The 15,092-nt window shown below is 41.4% G+C and overlaps 1 protein-coding gene across 5 annotated transcripts in view; it reads right to left on the bottom strand.

Moving 5' to 3' along the window:
- DCLRE1C (DNA cross-link repair 1C) overlaps window positions 1-15,092 on the bottom strand; it is an 89,960-nt gene that overhangs the window by 46,655 nt on the left and 28,213 nt on the right. For all 5 annotated transcript variants that reach the window (XM_085894288.1, XM_085894286.1, XM_085894289.1 and 2 more), the window contains exons 4-5: window positions 4,850-4,909; window positions 4,539-4,594 (exon numbers count right to left, since the gene is read on the bottom strand). In XM_085894288.1, coding sequence (XP_085750414.1) covers window positions 4,539-4,594; window positions 4,850-4,909 — 116 coding nt within the window. The remainder of the gene's footprint in view (window positions 1-4,538; window positions 4,595-4,849; window positions 4,910-15,092) is intronic.

Here is a 15,092-nt window from a genome sequence, read left to right as displayed (position 1 = left end):
GACGTCATAGTTATTAAACTTTATTCAGCATGGCTGATCGATCATTTGTGTGCAGTTTCACTTTGATCTCCAAAGCAGTTATGGAGAAAGATTTTTTCCCATTTTTTTCAAAACAATATGGCTGCCAAACCAAGTGACGGATGACGGCATAATAATTATTTTTATATTCACATCCTTCCTAAGATGAACCTCAAAATTTTTTATCTTTATGGGATGCAGCACTCTGCATGTTGAATTTTCACCGGGATACCACTTTACCGATGATGTCACGGTTATAGCCCTTGTGGAGATCTTGACAATGATCCATGTTAAAATTTTTTCCAGCGAGCGGTTCCAGAGACGATGTCCAAAGTTTTTCGGTTTTTCCATGTGACCTATGACGTCATAATTATCATTAAAAATTCTGCATGAGTCATCGTACCAATGGTTAAAATTTCATGTCAATCAGACAAGTCGTTGTTGAGAAAACACATGTTTAAGGAAATCATTGAGCAAAAAAAGGCGCAAAATGGGAATAAGAATAACAACTAATAAAAATAACAAGGCTGGAGATGGCGAAGGTTCACGAGCAATGTACACGGTTCGCCTTTTTTTATTTTTAGACCTTCGAGGGGACGCCACGGGCAAACTGGTGGGAATCGGGAAAAACATAAATGATGAAAGTTGTAGTAATTTAAGAGCACCACAAATCGACCACAAATTGTGAAATCCTAAACGTAGTTCACCTTTTTTATTTTTTTTATGGTGGGAATCGGTAAAAACGTAAATGATGAAAGTTGTAGTACTCGAAGAGCACAACTTGCATACCAACTTTCATTCGAAACAGTTGAAAACCCTAGGAGCTCGATGCCCAATTTATTGATTTTTTTAAACATTTTCTAAGTTCATGACCTTGACCTTGGGACGAAAATGAAAAATCGAGCTCCATGGGTCTATGCAGGTGCCATTGGGCGAAGCAAATACCAAAACCCCTGCCAGATTCGACAAACCCCATCAGAGAAGATGTAACTTGAAACCGGCTACCCCTTAAAAACACGTTTTTTGGCCGTGGCTCCGCCCATTCTCAGCAAAACACAACTCGATCATGATATAAACCTCCCATCCAAATTTTATCAGGATCGGATCAAAACCCACGGAGCTATGCTCGGGACAGACAGACAGAGAGACAGACACACACCCATAACGAAGTGGTCACTCTGGCTGGCACTCCTGAACCAACAAGTCTGGAGACGGCGATGGTTCACGAGCAATGTACACGGTTCGCCTTTGTTATTTTTTGACCTTCGAGGGGACGCCACAGGCAAACTGGCGGGAATCGGGAAAAACATAAATGATGAAAGTTGTAGTACTCGAAGAGCACTACTTGCATACCAACTTTCATTCGAAACAGTTGAAAACCCTAGGAGCTCGATGCCCAATTTATTAATTTTTTTTTGACATTTTCTAAGTTCATGACCTTATGACCTTGGGACGAAAATGAAAACTCGAGCTCCGTGGAGCTATGCAGGTGCCATTGCGCAAACCAAATACCGAAACCCCTGCCAGATTCGACAAACCCCCTCGGAGAAGATGTAACTTGAAACCAGCTACCCCCTAAAAACACGTTTTTTGGATGTGGTTCTGCCCATAATGGGTGCAGCACGCCCATTCTCCGGAAAACACAATTAGATCACGATACAAACCTCGCACCCTAATTTCAAGATCGGATAAAAACCCAGGGAGCTATGGTATGGTCGGGACAGACAGACAGACACACACCCATAACGAATATAGTGGTGACTTACTGACTCGTGAACCAATAACAATAACAAGTCTGAAGACGACAATGGTTCACTAGCGATATTTGAGCGATGTAGATTGTTTCAGAAGTCAAGGATGTTGACCGGGAGCCCAGGGCCCTGAGCTCAAACGAACGAGGTACTAATATCTGAGCACAGGGGGATGACTGGAGTATCAAAAGACATATAGACAGTTATTTCTGCCGGGTACCACCCTCTGCGTAAGGACCCTGGTGACCCTCCAAAGGGGTCCTTAAAATTGGCTGGATCAAACATTGGAAGTACCAGTTGGTATCACTTCCATATGATGCATATGACCAACCTTACAACAAAACCACATGTGACAGACAGACATGCCTACTACTGCAAAAGGCCCCCCCAGAAGCCCCAACAAGGGCCCCCAAAAAAGGGGCGAGCTCAAACATTGGAGGTACTCGATAAAACCAGTTTTAAAATCATATATACATCCCACAGAGTGTAAAATGTCCATTACCAGACAAATTGTCTGCTGCATTGGCGCAACCAGAACCCCTAAAAGTGAGCTCTAAAAAGGGCAAAACATTACAGTAGACCAAAAATACACAATTGGCATAATTTTGCACATTATGCCGGCACACCATTACCATAGGAAACATTTATGTTTAACAATTTAACAAAAGAACTACAAAATACTAATAAGCCTACTGGTATCACACTATGAACCAGTAAACTCGGAAAAACTACAGGCTCATATTGTACTGAAACACTCGGAAATATACGAAGACAAAAATAGTTCTAATGTTTCCTAACTCCTAACGTCTCCAAACTCGGAAATCTTTTGAAGTAATAACAGTTCTAATGTTCCCTGACCTCTCCTAATATAACATCTCCGAACTCGGAAAAGAATGTTCGGAGAAGTTAGGAAACATTAGAACTATTTATGTCTGTATATTTCCGAGTGTTACAGTACAATATGAGCCTGTAGTTTTTCCGAGTTTACTGGTTCATAGTGTGATACCAGTAGGCTTATTAGTATTTTGTAGTTCGTTTGTTAAATTGTCAAACATAAATGTTTCCGATGGTAATGGTGTGCTGGCATAATGTGCAAAATTATGCCAATTGTGTATTTTTGGTCTACTGTAATGTTTTGCCCTTTTTGGAGCTCACTTTTGGGGGTTCTGGTAGGGCCAATGCAGCAGACAATTTGTCTGGTAATGGACATTTTACACTCTGTTGGATGTATATATGAATTTAAACCTGGTTTTATCTAGTACCTCCAATGTTTGAGTTAGACCAGTTGTATCAAGGGTCTCAAGGGCTTACTTTTGGGGGTTCTGGTAGCACCAATGCAGCAGACAATTTGTCTCGTAATGGACATTTTACACTCTGTGGGATGTAGATATGATTTTAAAACTGGTTTTATCTAGTACCTCCAAGGTTTGAGAGCTCGCCCCTTTTTTGGGGGCCCTTGTTGGGGCTTTTGGGTTTTTTTTTTTTTTTGCAGTAACCGTTTGCAGTAGTAGGCATGTCTGTCACATGTGGTTTTGTTGTAAGGTTGGTCATATGCATCATATGGAAGTGATACCAACTGGTACTTCCAATGTTTGATCCAGCCAATTTTAAGGACCCCTTTGGAGGGTCACCAGGGTCCTTACGCAGAGGGTGGTACCCAGCAGAAATAACTTTCTACATGTCTTTTGATATTCCATTCATGCCCCTGTGCTCAGATATTAGTACCTCATTCGTTTGAGCTCAGGGCCCCGGGCTCCTGGTCGAATGAGACAATGTGATAATTTTTGACCACGTTATAAAAATGATCAACATGATGTGGTACGAGTGACAGGTTATAAGCTGCAAAATGTCGAAAACCCGGTTTCGTTCAACAACTTTCAAAATTTGACCTTTGCATAACCTTTAAAGGTCACAAAACAATGTTGTGGACATTAAAATAAGGAAACAGGATACGTGTTATAGCTTATTGGAGTTAGTTCGTCGAAGAAGTTCGAAAACCCGGTTCGATTCCCACAACTTTGAAAATTTGACCTTTGTGAACTTTAAAGGTCAAAGGTCAAGGAGTATGACCTTTGGTGCAAAACTTCCTCTGGAACATTCCAGGAACAATATAACGTCATATCGGCTATATGGCATTTCACACTCCTCGGATTATCCATACTTTGATGAAATCAGCGTAAAAACAAACTTGAAGAGGACGCCACGGGCAAGGTGTTCGAGATAGAGCAAAATGGTTTCAAGACTTTAGGTGGGGAATGACCTCAAGATTATGCATAAAAAATAGTCATCCTCGGTCTCAAAGGTTGGGCGGTCATACGATTTTTATGTCAAAATTCGCAATTTTCTAAGTTCATGACCTTGTGACGAAAATGAAAAATTGAGCTCCGTGGGGCTATGCAGGTGCCATTGTGCTAACCAAATCCTGAAACCCCTGCCAGATTCGACAAATCCCCTCGGAGAAGATGTAACTTGAAATCGGCTACCCCCTAAAAACACGTTTTTTGGGTGTGACTCCGCCCATAATGGGTGCAGCACGCCCATTCTCAGGAAAACACAACCAGATCATGATATAAACCTCCCACCCAAATTTTATCAGGATCGGATCAAAACCCATGGAGCTATGCTCGGGACAGACAGACAGACAGACAGACAGACAGACAGACAGACACACACAAACCCACAACGAATATAGTGGTCACTTACTGACTCGTGAACCAATAAATTAAGGACAACAGAAAGGTGGACTCAAAGGTGTGCAGACATACTCACATGACAGAGCCAGGGCAGTGTGCAGCTGGGATCAGGGTCACCACGACAACCTCTTCCTTGATTTCACACACAGAAAAAGTACCATAAACTTAACCCATCATCTGATCTTTAACCTCTAAGTACCTGTGCAGTATAACAGATTTGTGTTCAAGACAATATCAATGAATAAAAATACCCAGATTTTTAAGATGTTACACTACAGGCACTCCATTTTTGGTGCTGCTGCCAGCTTTTCATTGAAAGGACCAAAAATTCTCAAAAACATATTCAGACACCACCATGATTGGCACGTTCAATCGTTTCAACCTCACCTTGCCTGATGGACCATCAGTTAGAGTGATAGGCGTGGCACAATTCACCTCGATGATCACCTGACAAATGAGAACACAAAGCAAGAAAACTCCAGCACATGTGGGTTTAAGTTAAACAAGTTTTGCAAATTCAGCTCATATCGCCACAAGCAAAGATTAGTTCATGCAAGTGTATCATGTCCAGTGGACTTTGGTAGACATCAACACATGATACCGCAGGCATTCTTTTATCCAGAATGGTCGGGACCACTTTCTGTGTCTGAAATGCCCATTAATATTCTTTAAGAGTAATTACATCCCCGTGGAGGATCTCTAAGTTTTATCCACGTTGTTGTTCTTGTGGACTTTTTGTTTCACAGCCTACAGTTTTCATAGAAACTTCCTGAAACTTGGCATGTAAAAATACCCTGCGCAGACAGTAACCATCTCCGATTTTGAAAATTCCTCCGATAAAAAAGTTATGACATCAAAATATCTCCGCTAATGGAAATCGCCTTAAAAATTATCTCCGAAACTAGGCAAGCTTTTTGAATTATGTTTGTGGGAATCGAACAGGGCATTAGCAGAGATGAACTAGAACGGGCACTCAGTAGAGCGCATACCTTCGCCAACGCTACATTTTGCCCCCCCCCCCAGAAACCGTTGATTGTGAGGGTATTTAATCCCATACCACATCTGCCATTTCATATGTGTTATGATGGCTTAAAAACATTAAATTTCCTGTCATATCGTATATCACAAGATTGGGCATTGAATTCACAACATTTTGGCATTGGTTGCATGCAAATTGGATAAAAATCGACTGCACTATGGCAAAATGACGATTTTGACCTTTTCATGACCTCGACCTTGACCTTTGTACTCTTAATTTTGTAATTGGTATTAGAGTGTGGGAAACAGAAGTCAACATTTTGGTGTTGGTTTCATGCAAATCGGATAAGATTGACCGTGTTATGACTAAAACCACACATTTTGCAATGTCGTGACCCCCCCCCCCGACCTTTGACTCCCAACCGCTAATAAGGGTTATTACGTCATTGTGTCATGTCACATATCACAAGATGGGGCATTTAATTCTGAACATTTTGGCATTAGTTGCATGCAAATTGGATACAAATTGACCGCGCTATGGTAAAAAGACGATTTTGACCTTTTCATGCCCTTGACCTTTGACACGATCGCTCCCAAAATCTAATCAAATGGTCCTCGGATAATAACCAATCATCCCACCAAATTTGCTGCGATTCAGTTCAATACTTTTGGAGTTATGCGAATAACAAACAAATAAGCAGTCATAGACTGTTACTTACGAAATCGTCAACTTGACCTCTGACCTTGTCTAATAAAAGCTGTCTCGAGAGAAGGTAGCGACGCAAACCAGAAGTTTCTACGATGATTCTGCACCAAACCATCAAAAATCGAATGTTTTGGATGTTTGACCTCACTGTGACCTTGACCTTTGACCGATTTTGACCAAAATCTAATCAGCGCGAACCACCACCCTCCTGAATCATGTGGTGTAATTTGACATTGGTAGCTTCTTCCGTTCTCGTTATCATTTTTTGGATGTTTGACCTCACTGTGACCTTGACCTTTGACCGATTTTGACCAAAATCTAATCAGCACTAGCCATAACCCTCCTGAATCACGTGGTGTAATTTGACATTGGTAGCTTCTTCCGTTCTCGAGTTATTGTGCCTACAAACAAACAAACAAACAAACAAACAGAAACGGAAGTCATCAATATACTTACGAAATCTTCAGATTTCGTAAGTAACAAACACACATATTCACAAATAAATAAATAAATACACAGCGATCAAAACACAACCTTCGCAACAAAGTTTACGAAGGTAATTACTGCACATATGATACATCACTATGACGTCATTCTTATTTTTTGACATTTTTTGTTTCACAACCCAGAGTTTTCATCGGATCTTCGTGAAACTTGCCATGTATATGCAGAAAGCCCACGCGTAGGCAGTAACCATCTCCGATTTTGGAAATTCTTCCTCGAAAAAAAGTTGATGTCATAATATCGCCGCTAATGGAAATCGCCTATACCATTATCTCCGAAACTAGGCAAGCTGTTTGAATTTTGTTTGCGGGAATCAAGCCGGGCATTAGCACAGATAATTCATTGTAAACCTGATGCATCACAATGACGTCATATTAGTTTTTATGACATAATTAAGAGGACGAGGATCTTAGCTCATTCGAGCTTGTTTTTTAATCAAACTTAAGGCATTCGACAAGTAGTGTTGTCTGTTAATTTTATGTTGCATTTCCGGATATAAGCACCAAATTTGGCAGGTGGTGAGATGTGATCATAATAAATAAATCTAGAAGGGGAGCCAATCGAAAAAAAATGCCTTATTTTTAAAATTAATCTCACCGTAAATTATGGGTGGGGTTCTCTCCTTTTTGTGGAGGAGGAATGGGGCACACCCTGAAAATGCTTCAGATTTCAATAGAGGAAACGCACTTTCTCGAACAAAATGGAGGTCAAAAGTTTGTTTTTTGGCGGGATTTGAATGCAATCAAATGATTTTCGACGATTTGGATTCGATATCGAGCCTGTTATGGAGGAAGATTCGTCACTGGTGAGTGATTTTATCTGTTGGACTAAAAAAAGTCATTATTTGAGAGCTTTTAGCCTAAATATGGCAAATTCATGCACGTTCATTTCTGATCGGTACACACGATACAGCACAGTCGTCCGATGCATTTTCAGTGGCATTTTTGATGGGGGGACTGCAGTGCCGCAGTGGATGATGGTGGTTGAGAATGGGGGACTGCGGTGGATGATGGTGGTTGAGAATGGGGGACTGCGGTGGATGATGGTGGTTAGATGGGGGACTGCAGTGGATGATGGTGGTTGGCTGGGGGACTGCAGTGGATGATGGTGGTTGGCTGGGGGACTGCAGTGGATGGTGGTTGGCTGGGGGACTGCAGTGGATGATGGTGGTTGGCTGGGGGACTGCAGTGGATGATGGTGGTTGGCTGGGGGACTGCAGTGGATGATGGTGGCTGGCTGGGGGACTGCAGTGGATGATGGTGGCTGGCTGGGGGACTGCAGTGGATGATAGTGGTTGGCTGAGGGACTGCAGTGGATGATGGTGGTGGGCTGGGGGACTACAGTGGATGATGGTGGTTGGCTGGGGGACTGCAGTGGATAATGGTGGTTGGCTGGGGCACTGCTGTGGATGATGGTGGTTGGCTGGGGCACTGCTGTGGATGATGGCGGTTGGCTGGGGCACTGCTGTGGGACTGTGGTGAATGATGGTGGTTGGGTGGAGACTGCGGTGGATGATGGTGGTTGGCTGGGGGACTGCGGTGAATGATGGTGGTTGGGTGGGGGACTGCGGTGGATGATGGTGGTTGGCTGGGGCACTACGGTGGATGATGGTGGTAGAAAGATGACTGAGGTGGATGGTGGTAGTCAGTGCTGGACTAGGGTAGATGATGGTAGTCAGTGGAGGATTGGGGTCTATGATAAGCTTTAGAATGAACATAGTACATATTGTGTAGTACATAACATGTCTACCATATTGTGTTTGGGCTATGGACTGAAGAAATTACTTATTACACTTACAGATTCCAAGTCTCGTCGCTGACATCCAATGGAAGAAGTGCATCATCTGCCAGCGGAAAACGTCTGAGTTTCTCAAATGCCCCACAAAGGACAGACAAGGTCTAGACGCTGCTAAGAAAACCTACGTGAATTTCCTCCAAAATGTTGGTGAGCTCAGGAAACTGCAATGCTTGCCCTGCAACGTTAGATTCGACTGAGATGATGTGTCTGCTTTTGTCGAGAATGGAGCATCGTGGCACAAAATGTGCTACCTCAAGTTCAACAACACCAAGCTGGACAGGGAACGAAACAGGCCGCACAAGAGACCAGCGACACGGTGTGCAACTGGTGATCCAGAACCAAGCAGGCCTAAACGCCAGCGCATTGCAACAGATGTCTGCTTTTTCTGCTTGAACGGTGGAACACTGAGTAATTTCAGTATGATGGAGGCGGACAGGAGAGTGAGAATGATCGCCGCTGAGTTAGCAGACGATAGTTTGCTCAGCAGACTGTCCGGAGGAGGGGATTTAATAGCAATGGACGGGAAGTACCACACTACCTGCCTGGTAAACTCAATAAACGGTACCGGTCACATCCAAGGAAGAAACCTCCTGCCGTGGACATTGACCAATGCATGGGTGAAAGTGCAGCGTTCGTAGAGCTAATAGATCACATCTACCGAGTGTCGATACTGCAAATGCGTGAAAGCCTCGGTGAAGTGCATGCCACTGTGTGCCAAATGTCCTTGTACAAAGTAGTGAGTGAGTAGGTTTCTCTAATTCCGTTCTTGTCATAGATCCCAGAACCTCTAAATGTACAGTGAATATTGTACATTAGGCTTATCTCAGGTAAATTTTCAAATCGTATTTAAAATCGGTATATTTGGACCAGTTTGGAAGTATGATTTTTGACTTTTTGTCTCATTCAATGACAGTAGTCTCATTCAATTGAAGTCCACTGCTTTGGGCACATACTTTTGTGTTTGGGCTTGAAAATGTGTTTGACTTTGGTTTTGGACACATTTTCTATTTGGAATTTCCATTAAAAATATTTTGTGGCGATTTTCCAGAAAAGGTATCCTCCATATCACAAAGGAACCTACTTGTTTTATTTATATGGAAGGATTTACTTAAACTGAGTAAATTCCGAGTGAACCAAAAATGTTGCAGGGCTGACGCAAGGACGATCCATTATGCTGATGTCTTTCAGCCTATGAGTAACTTAAAAGTAACGTCTGTCGATGTGTGGCAACGATCGCGTAACGTGCCAACAACACGTTAATCATAGGTTAGAAATAAGTTTCGGGTACGCTAAACATTATCTCGGCGTGTCTCAACTTATGATTAACTTACAAGTAGCATGCGTTGACGTCTGTCAACGATCGCAGACCGTGCATACAACTTGTGGCCAGCGTAGCGGAACGTGAGTCATACGCCGGAATACGTCGTGAAATTTCAAGCATGAAAAAATTTGAGGACAACCAAAAAGTACAACGTTTAAAGCCAACGTACAACGACGTATGGCAGTGTTTTTCAGCGTGCTCTCAATGCTATCAAAACTTACCCATAACGTATTCAACGTGTGCCAGCGTTTTAGAAAAAAAATTCAAAAATCGGCATACGTTGGCTAAAACGTCAAGGTGTGACCGGGCCTTAACGGACCTCACTAAAGCAAGGCTTGGGTTTTAGTAGAGCAACTCGTTTAACAAGTGATTTTTCAGAGATGATCAACCTCGGTTTCGGTGTAAAACCCGGCCGGGCTCAGAAGTGCCAAACCCGGTTAGTGGCAGTGAATTCAGAAACCCAGTTCACTTATAGGAATAATTCCATGACCAATTGAGCACCGCATGGGGAGCAGACAACTACTGCAACTCGGGCGACAATTCTAAATTATTTTTTGGATAATCGATCAAAGGTGAGAGGCCATGATATACAATTTCTTTTTTATGAGGGTACCAAGCCTACAAGGCTGGGTAACCAATTGTTTTTCCTCTGTTTATTACCTTCGCAAACTTTGTTGCGAAGGTTATGTTTAGATCGCTGTGTATTTATTTATTTATTTATTTATTTGTGAATATGTGTGTTTGTTTGTTTGTTTGTTTGTTATTCGCATAACTCCAAAAGTATTGAACTGAATTGCAGCAAATTTGGTGGGATGATTGGTTATTATCCGAGGACCATTTTATTAGATTTTGGGAGCGATCGGGTCAAAGGTCAAGGTCATGAAAAGGTCAAAATCGTCTTTTTACCATAGCGCGGCCAATTTGTATCCAATTTGCATGCAACTAATGCCAAAATGTTCAGAATTCAATGCCCCATCTTGGATATGTGACATGACACAAATGACGTAATAACCCTTATTAGCAGTTGGGAGTCAAAGGTCAGGGGGGGTCACGACATTGCAAAATGTGCGGTTTCAGTCATAACACGGTCAATTCTTATCCGATTTGCATGAAACAAACACCAAAATGTTGACTCTTCTGTTCCCCACACTCTAATACCAATTACAAAATTAAGACTACAAAGGTCAAGGTCGAGGTCATGAAAAGGTCAAAATCGTCATTTTGCGATAGTGTGGTCGATTTTTATCCAATTTGCATGCAACCAATGCCAAAATGTTGTGAATTCAATGCCCAATCTTGTGATATACGATATGACACAATGACGTCATTACCTTTGTTAGCGGTTTGGGTCAAAGGTCAGGGGGGTCAACGACCTTTATTATCATAACGCGGTCAATTTTTATACAATTTGCATGTAAGTAGATTCAAAATGTTTAGAATTCAATTCCCTATCCTGTGATGTGTAATATTTGATTTCTTATAATGTGACCAGTTGTCATCAGATTGACTTGACACCGACACCCAAAAAGATCAGGGAGTTCATACAGAAATTGTACAATGTACGTGAATCAGTGTCAAACAGCAGGAAATTTAATGTTTTTAAGCCATCATAATACATATGAGATGGCAGATGTGGTATGGGATTAAATACCCTCACAATAAATGGTTTCTGGGGGGGGGGAGGGGGGGCAAAATGTAGCGTTGGCGAAGGTATGCGCTCTACTGAGTGCCCGTTGTAGTTATTGTTATTTTTATTCCACCGGAAATTTTCGGGTCTTTTTTCACTTTAAAATTCATTTTCTCGGCAACCGCTAATCAGATCGACATGAAATTTTCACCGTCGTATCTATCTTTTTTGACAGAATATTTAATTGATAATTAGGACGTCAAGGTCACGTGGTATGGGCGGGATATTTGAAAAACCAAAAAACTTTGGACCTCTGTATCTCCAAACCCGCACAATGGAAAAAATTGAAACTTAACACATGGCAAGAATTCCCTATAGGGAAGAAATGTGATTTTTTTTCATGACATCATCAGTGAAGTGGTATCCCGGTGAAAATGACACGAAGAACGCTGCATCTGAAAAATTTGAAATTTGAGCGTCATCTACGCAAAACTCACATGATGCCGTCGGTCACATGGTTTTGCAGCCATTTGAAAAAATAAAAACATCAAAAAAAACTTCTCCAGAATGGCTGGACAGATTGAGGCCAAACTTTACTCATGTTCCCCAATAAAAGCTTGTACAAGTCTGTTAATTTCTAATTGATAGGTCACATGGTTTGGCATCCATATTGAGTTTACCATAAAACCTACAAAAATCTTCTCCAGAACAGCTGGTCAGATAGAGGGGAAACTTCACACACATTCTCCAAGACGAGGGGATATAAGTTTGCTGATGAATAATTGCAAGGTCATATGGTTGGCAGCCATATTGGGTTGAAGGAAAAATATTAAATAATGTTTACTCTGGAACTGCTGCATCAATCAATGTGAAACTTCACAAGTATGATCTAGCAGACATGGGGAATGTACGTTGCAAATTTCAAATCAGCCACATGGTTTGGCAGCTATATTGGATTGAAGTAAAATATTAAATAATGTTTTCTCTGGAACCACTTCCTCAATCAATGTCAAACTTCACAGTTATGATCTAGTAGACATGCGGAATGTACGTTTTAAAATTCAACACGATTGGCCACAAGGTCTGGCAGCCAGAATTATTTAATGATTTGAATCTGAGAACTTAGAATTTTTTTTGCACAAGGCTCACTTGGCTGTGCCTGCATGCGTGGGTACAGTCGTAATTCAATTATTACCAATGACGGCACCAGGAAAAATTGTCAACTGTGTAAAAAGAAATAGTGGAACGTGGCCTGTTCCTCAGTCCATAACTTGCGAATCCCACGTCGTGGAGAAATGTGTGGGGCCTCATTAGACTCAGGGGAATCCCGCTTTACCCTCTGCACCCATGCTGTTAACATTTACGACTTTGTGTTCAGGTTATTTAAATACCAATTCAATTGATACCAAATATGTATCCAGGAAAAAGGGCTAACTGCTTACGTAATAAATAGATTGAATGCGGCATGTTACTCAGTCCATAGCTCATCAATCCAGCATAGTAGAGAGACGTGTGGAGGACTTTGTATTACTCGGGGGAGTTCCAGTTTTCCCGGTGGACCCATGGTGACATTTCCCACACATTTATTACTTCATGTTCAGGGAACTTAAATGCCAATTCAATTGATACCAACAATGTCCCCAAGAAAAAGGGCTAACTGCATACGTAATAAATTGATTGAACACTTCGTGTTACTCGGTCCGTAACTCCTCAATCCTGTGTTATATCAAAGCAGGGTTGTATCAAAGCCAAATGTCTTGGTACCCAGTCATCACTGCCAGCAGCTATAAAGTGGCAGTTCTAGTAATTATTATTATTATTATTCGGCATAGCATCAGGAGTGCTTATATCATCAAAATTTATTACATATCACACATATGTAAATGAACACTCGTTTTACTCTGTGCAGCGAATTTCACCTCCCTGCACCTTGTATGAATTGTTTTTTTTTAAACGCTTCTTTACATCGCCGTTGATGTCCGGTTGAAAGTCACCACCTACATTTCCAAAAGAAGACACGCAATTACTCTTTAATGGAAAATGTTTTTCGAGTGTTTTTTTTTATCCTGAAAAAAAAAAAAAATAGACCGCAGTGAACACACAATCGTGTTAAAAGATTGGCCTTTAAAACCCTTCTTAAATCGTCCTTTTGAAAGGGGTCATGACACAAACAAACAATATGTTTTATATGGTAGATTAAAGGTTTCTGCTTTCTCACGTTAAATATTCGAAAATATTTACCCCGCACATGCAAAGCAAAAAGCTCGGTCGTGGCTTCAGACCCCAACGAGGTGACCGAGGATATGCCTTAAGAACCAAAAGAGGGCAGTGATCGAGGATGCATCTGGTGAAGGGTAAAATTAAATAAGGCTGTTAATTACCTTCAAAAAGGGATGTTTTAAATTAGTCCAAACACCCAATTTTCAGTCATGCACTTCCTTGGAGTTTTCCTCATATGCATGCAAAGTTTCAGGCTGCTGGGTTTCATGGTTTTGGAGTCTCACACACACACACACACACACACACACACACACACACACACACACACACACACACACACACACACACACACACACACACACACACACACACACACACACACACACACACACACACACACACACACACACACACACACACACACACACACACACACACACACACACACACACACCTGATCTGTCTTGCATTTTCTTAAATCTCCCCACTTCATATTCTTTTGATGGCCATGTGGCATACATGTGCTCAGGAGTAGTAATCTAGGGTGTTTGAATTGGAAGAACAAAATGAGTTTGGTTGTTTTGCATACCTGCCATTTTGGAATCCTCAAAATGAGGAATAGTTTCTCAGGATGGAATATGTGCTTGGGAGTGAGATTTGAAAATTTCAGGGATTTCATTAATAAAGGAATGCTGGATGGACTATTCCTCATAATTTTCTTAATGGCTACTATGTCTGAATAAATAGTTAAATTCCACCTTGACCATAATTTGGTACAAAATGAGAAATATTACTCCACAAGCAGAAATGACGACAGGTATGCCATTATATGGTTTTCACATGTAGTTTAACTGTCGAGTGCAATGCCATTGTGCCTTTGCAAATGCTCTCTCAGCACTGTCAACATAAAGTTTTTGACCCCATTTGACTCTGTCAATAGGAGGGGTTTTCAAATCGTTTTCTCCTCCTCCTCACATTTACGTCATTGCTGTGATTGGTCTGCCCCGATGTTTGACTAAATAGGAGGGGTTTTCAAAAAAATTTTTTTTTAAGTTCAATTTAAATTCCGTTTTCACTTTTTGCAGTCGCTAAGGTTGATTCACACTTGGTTGCATCAAGGTTTGTGAAATTTGAATGTTTTGTATCCTCAGTCTGTATGGAATGTGTTGAACCGAGGGGAGGCTTCCATGTCGCCTCACGAGGCTATTTGTGTTTCTGTCATCTTTAACTGCAATGTCACCTTACATTGTGTGGTCAAGCTGACAGGAATTTGAATCTACATTTATTTTATCGGAGAAATCGACGTCATGACATACAAGGGGTGGGGGTCGCACATCGTCGCCATCTTGTCCTCGCTTCGAATAAAAGTCAGGCAAAAAAAGAACTTCCTTTTGTTTCCTCAACTAACAATTTAGTTTTATTATTTTAGTTCCATTTTTACTGATATATTAACAAATTGGTGGACATTGGCATATTT

The sequence above is a fragment of the Eptatretus burgeri genome, chromosome 9 (genome assembly GCF_056783735.1).
Source record: "Eptatretus burgeri isolate ZD-2024b chromosome 9, Ebu_testis_v1, whole genome shotgun sequence".
Taxonomy (NCBI): domain Eukaryota; kingdom Metazoa; phylum Chordata; class Myxini; order Myxiniformes; family Myxinidae; genus Eptatretus; species Eptatretus burgeri.
This window is presented reverse-complemented; position numbering and strand designations above follow the sequence as displayed.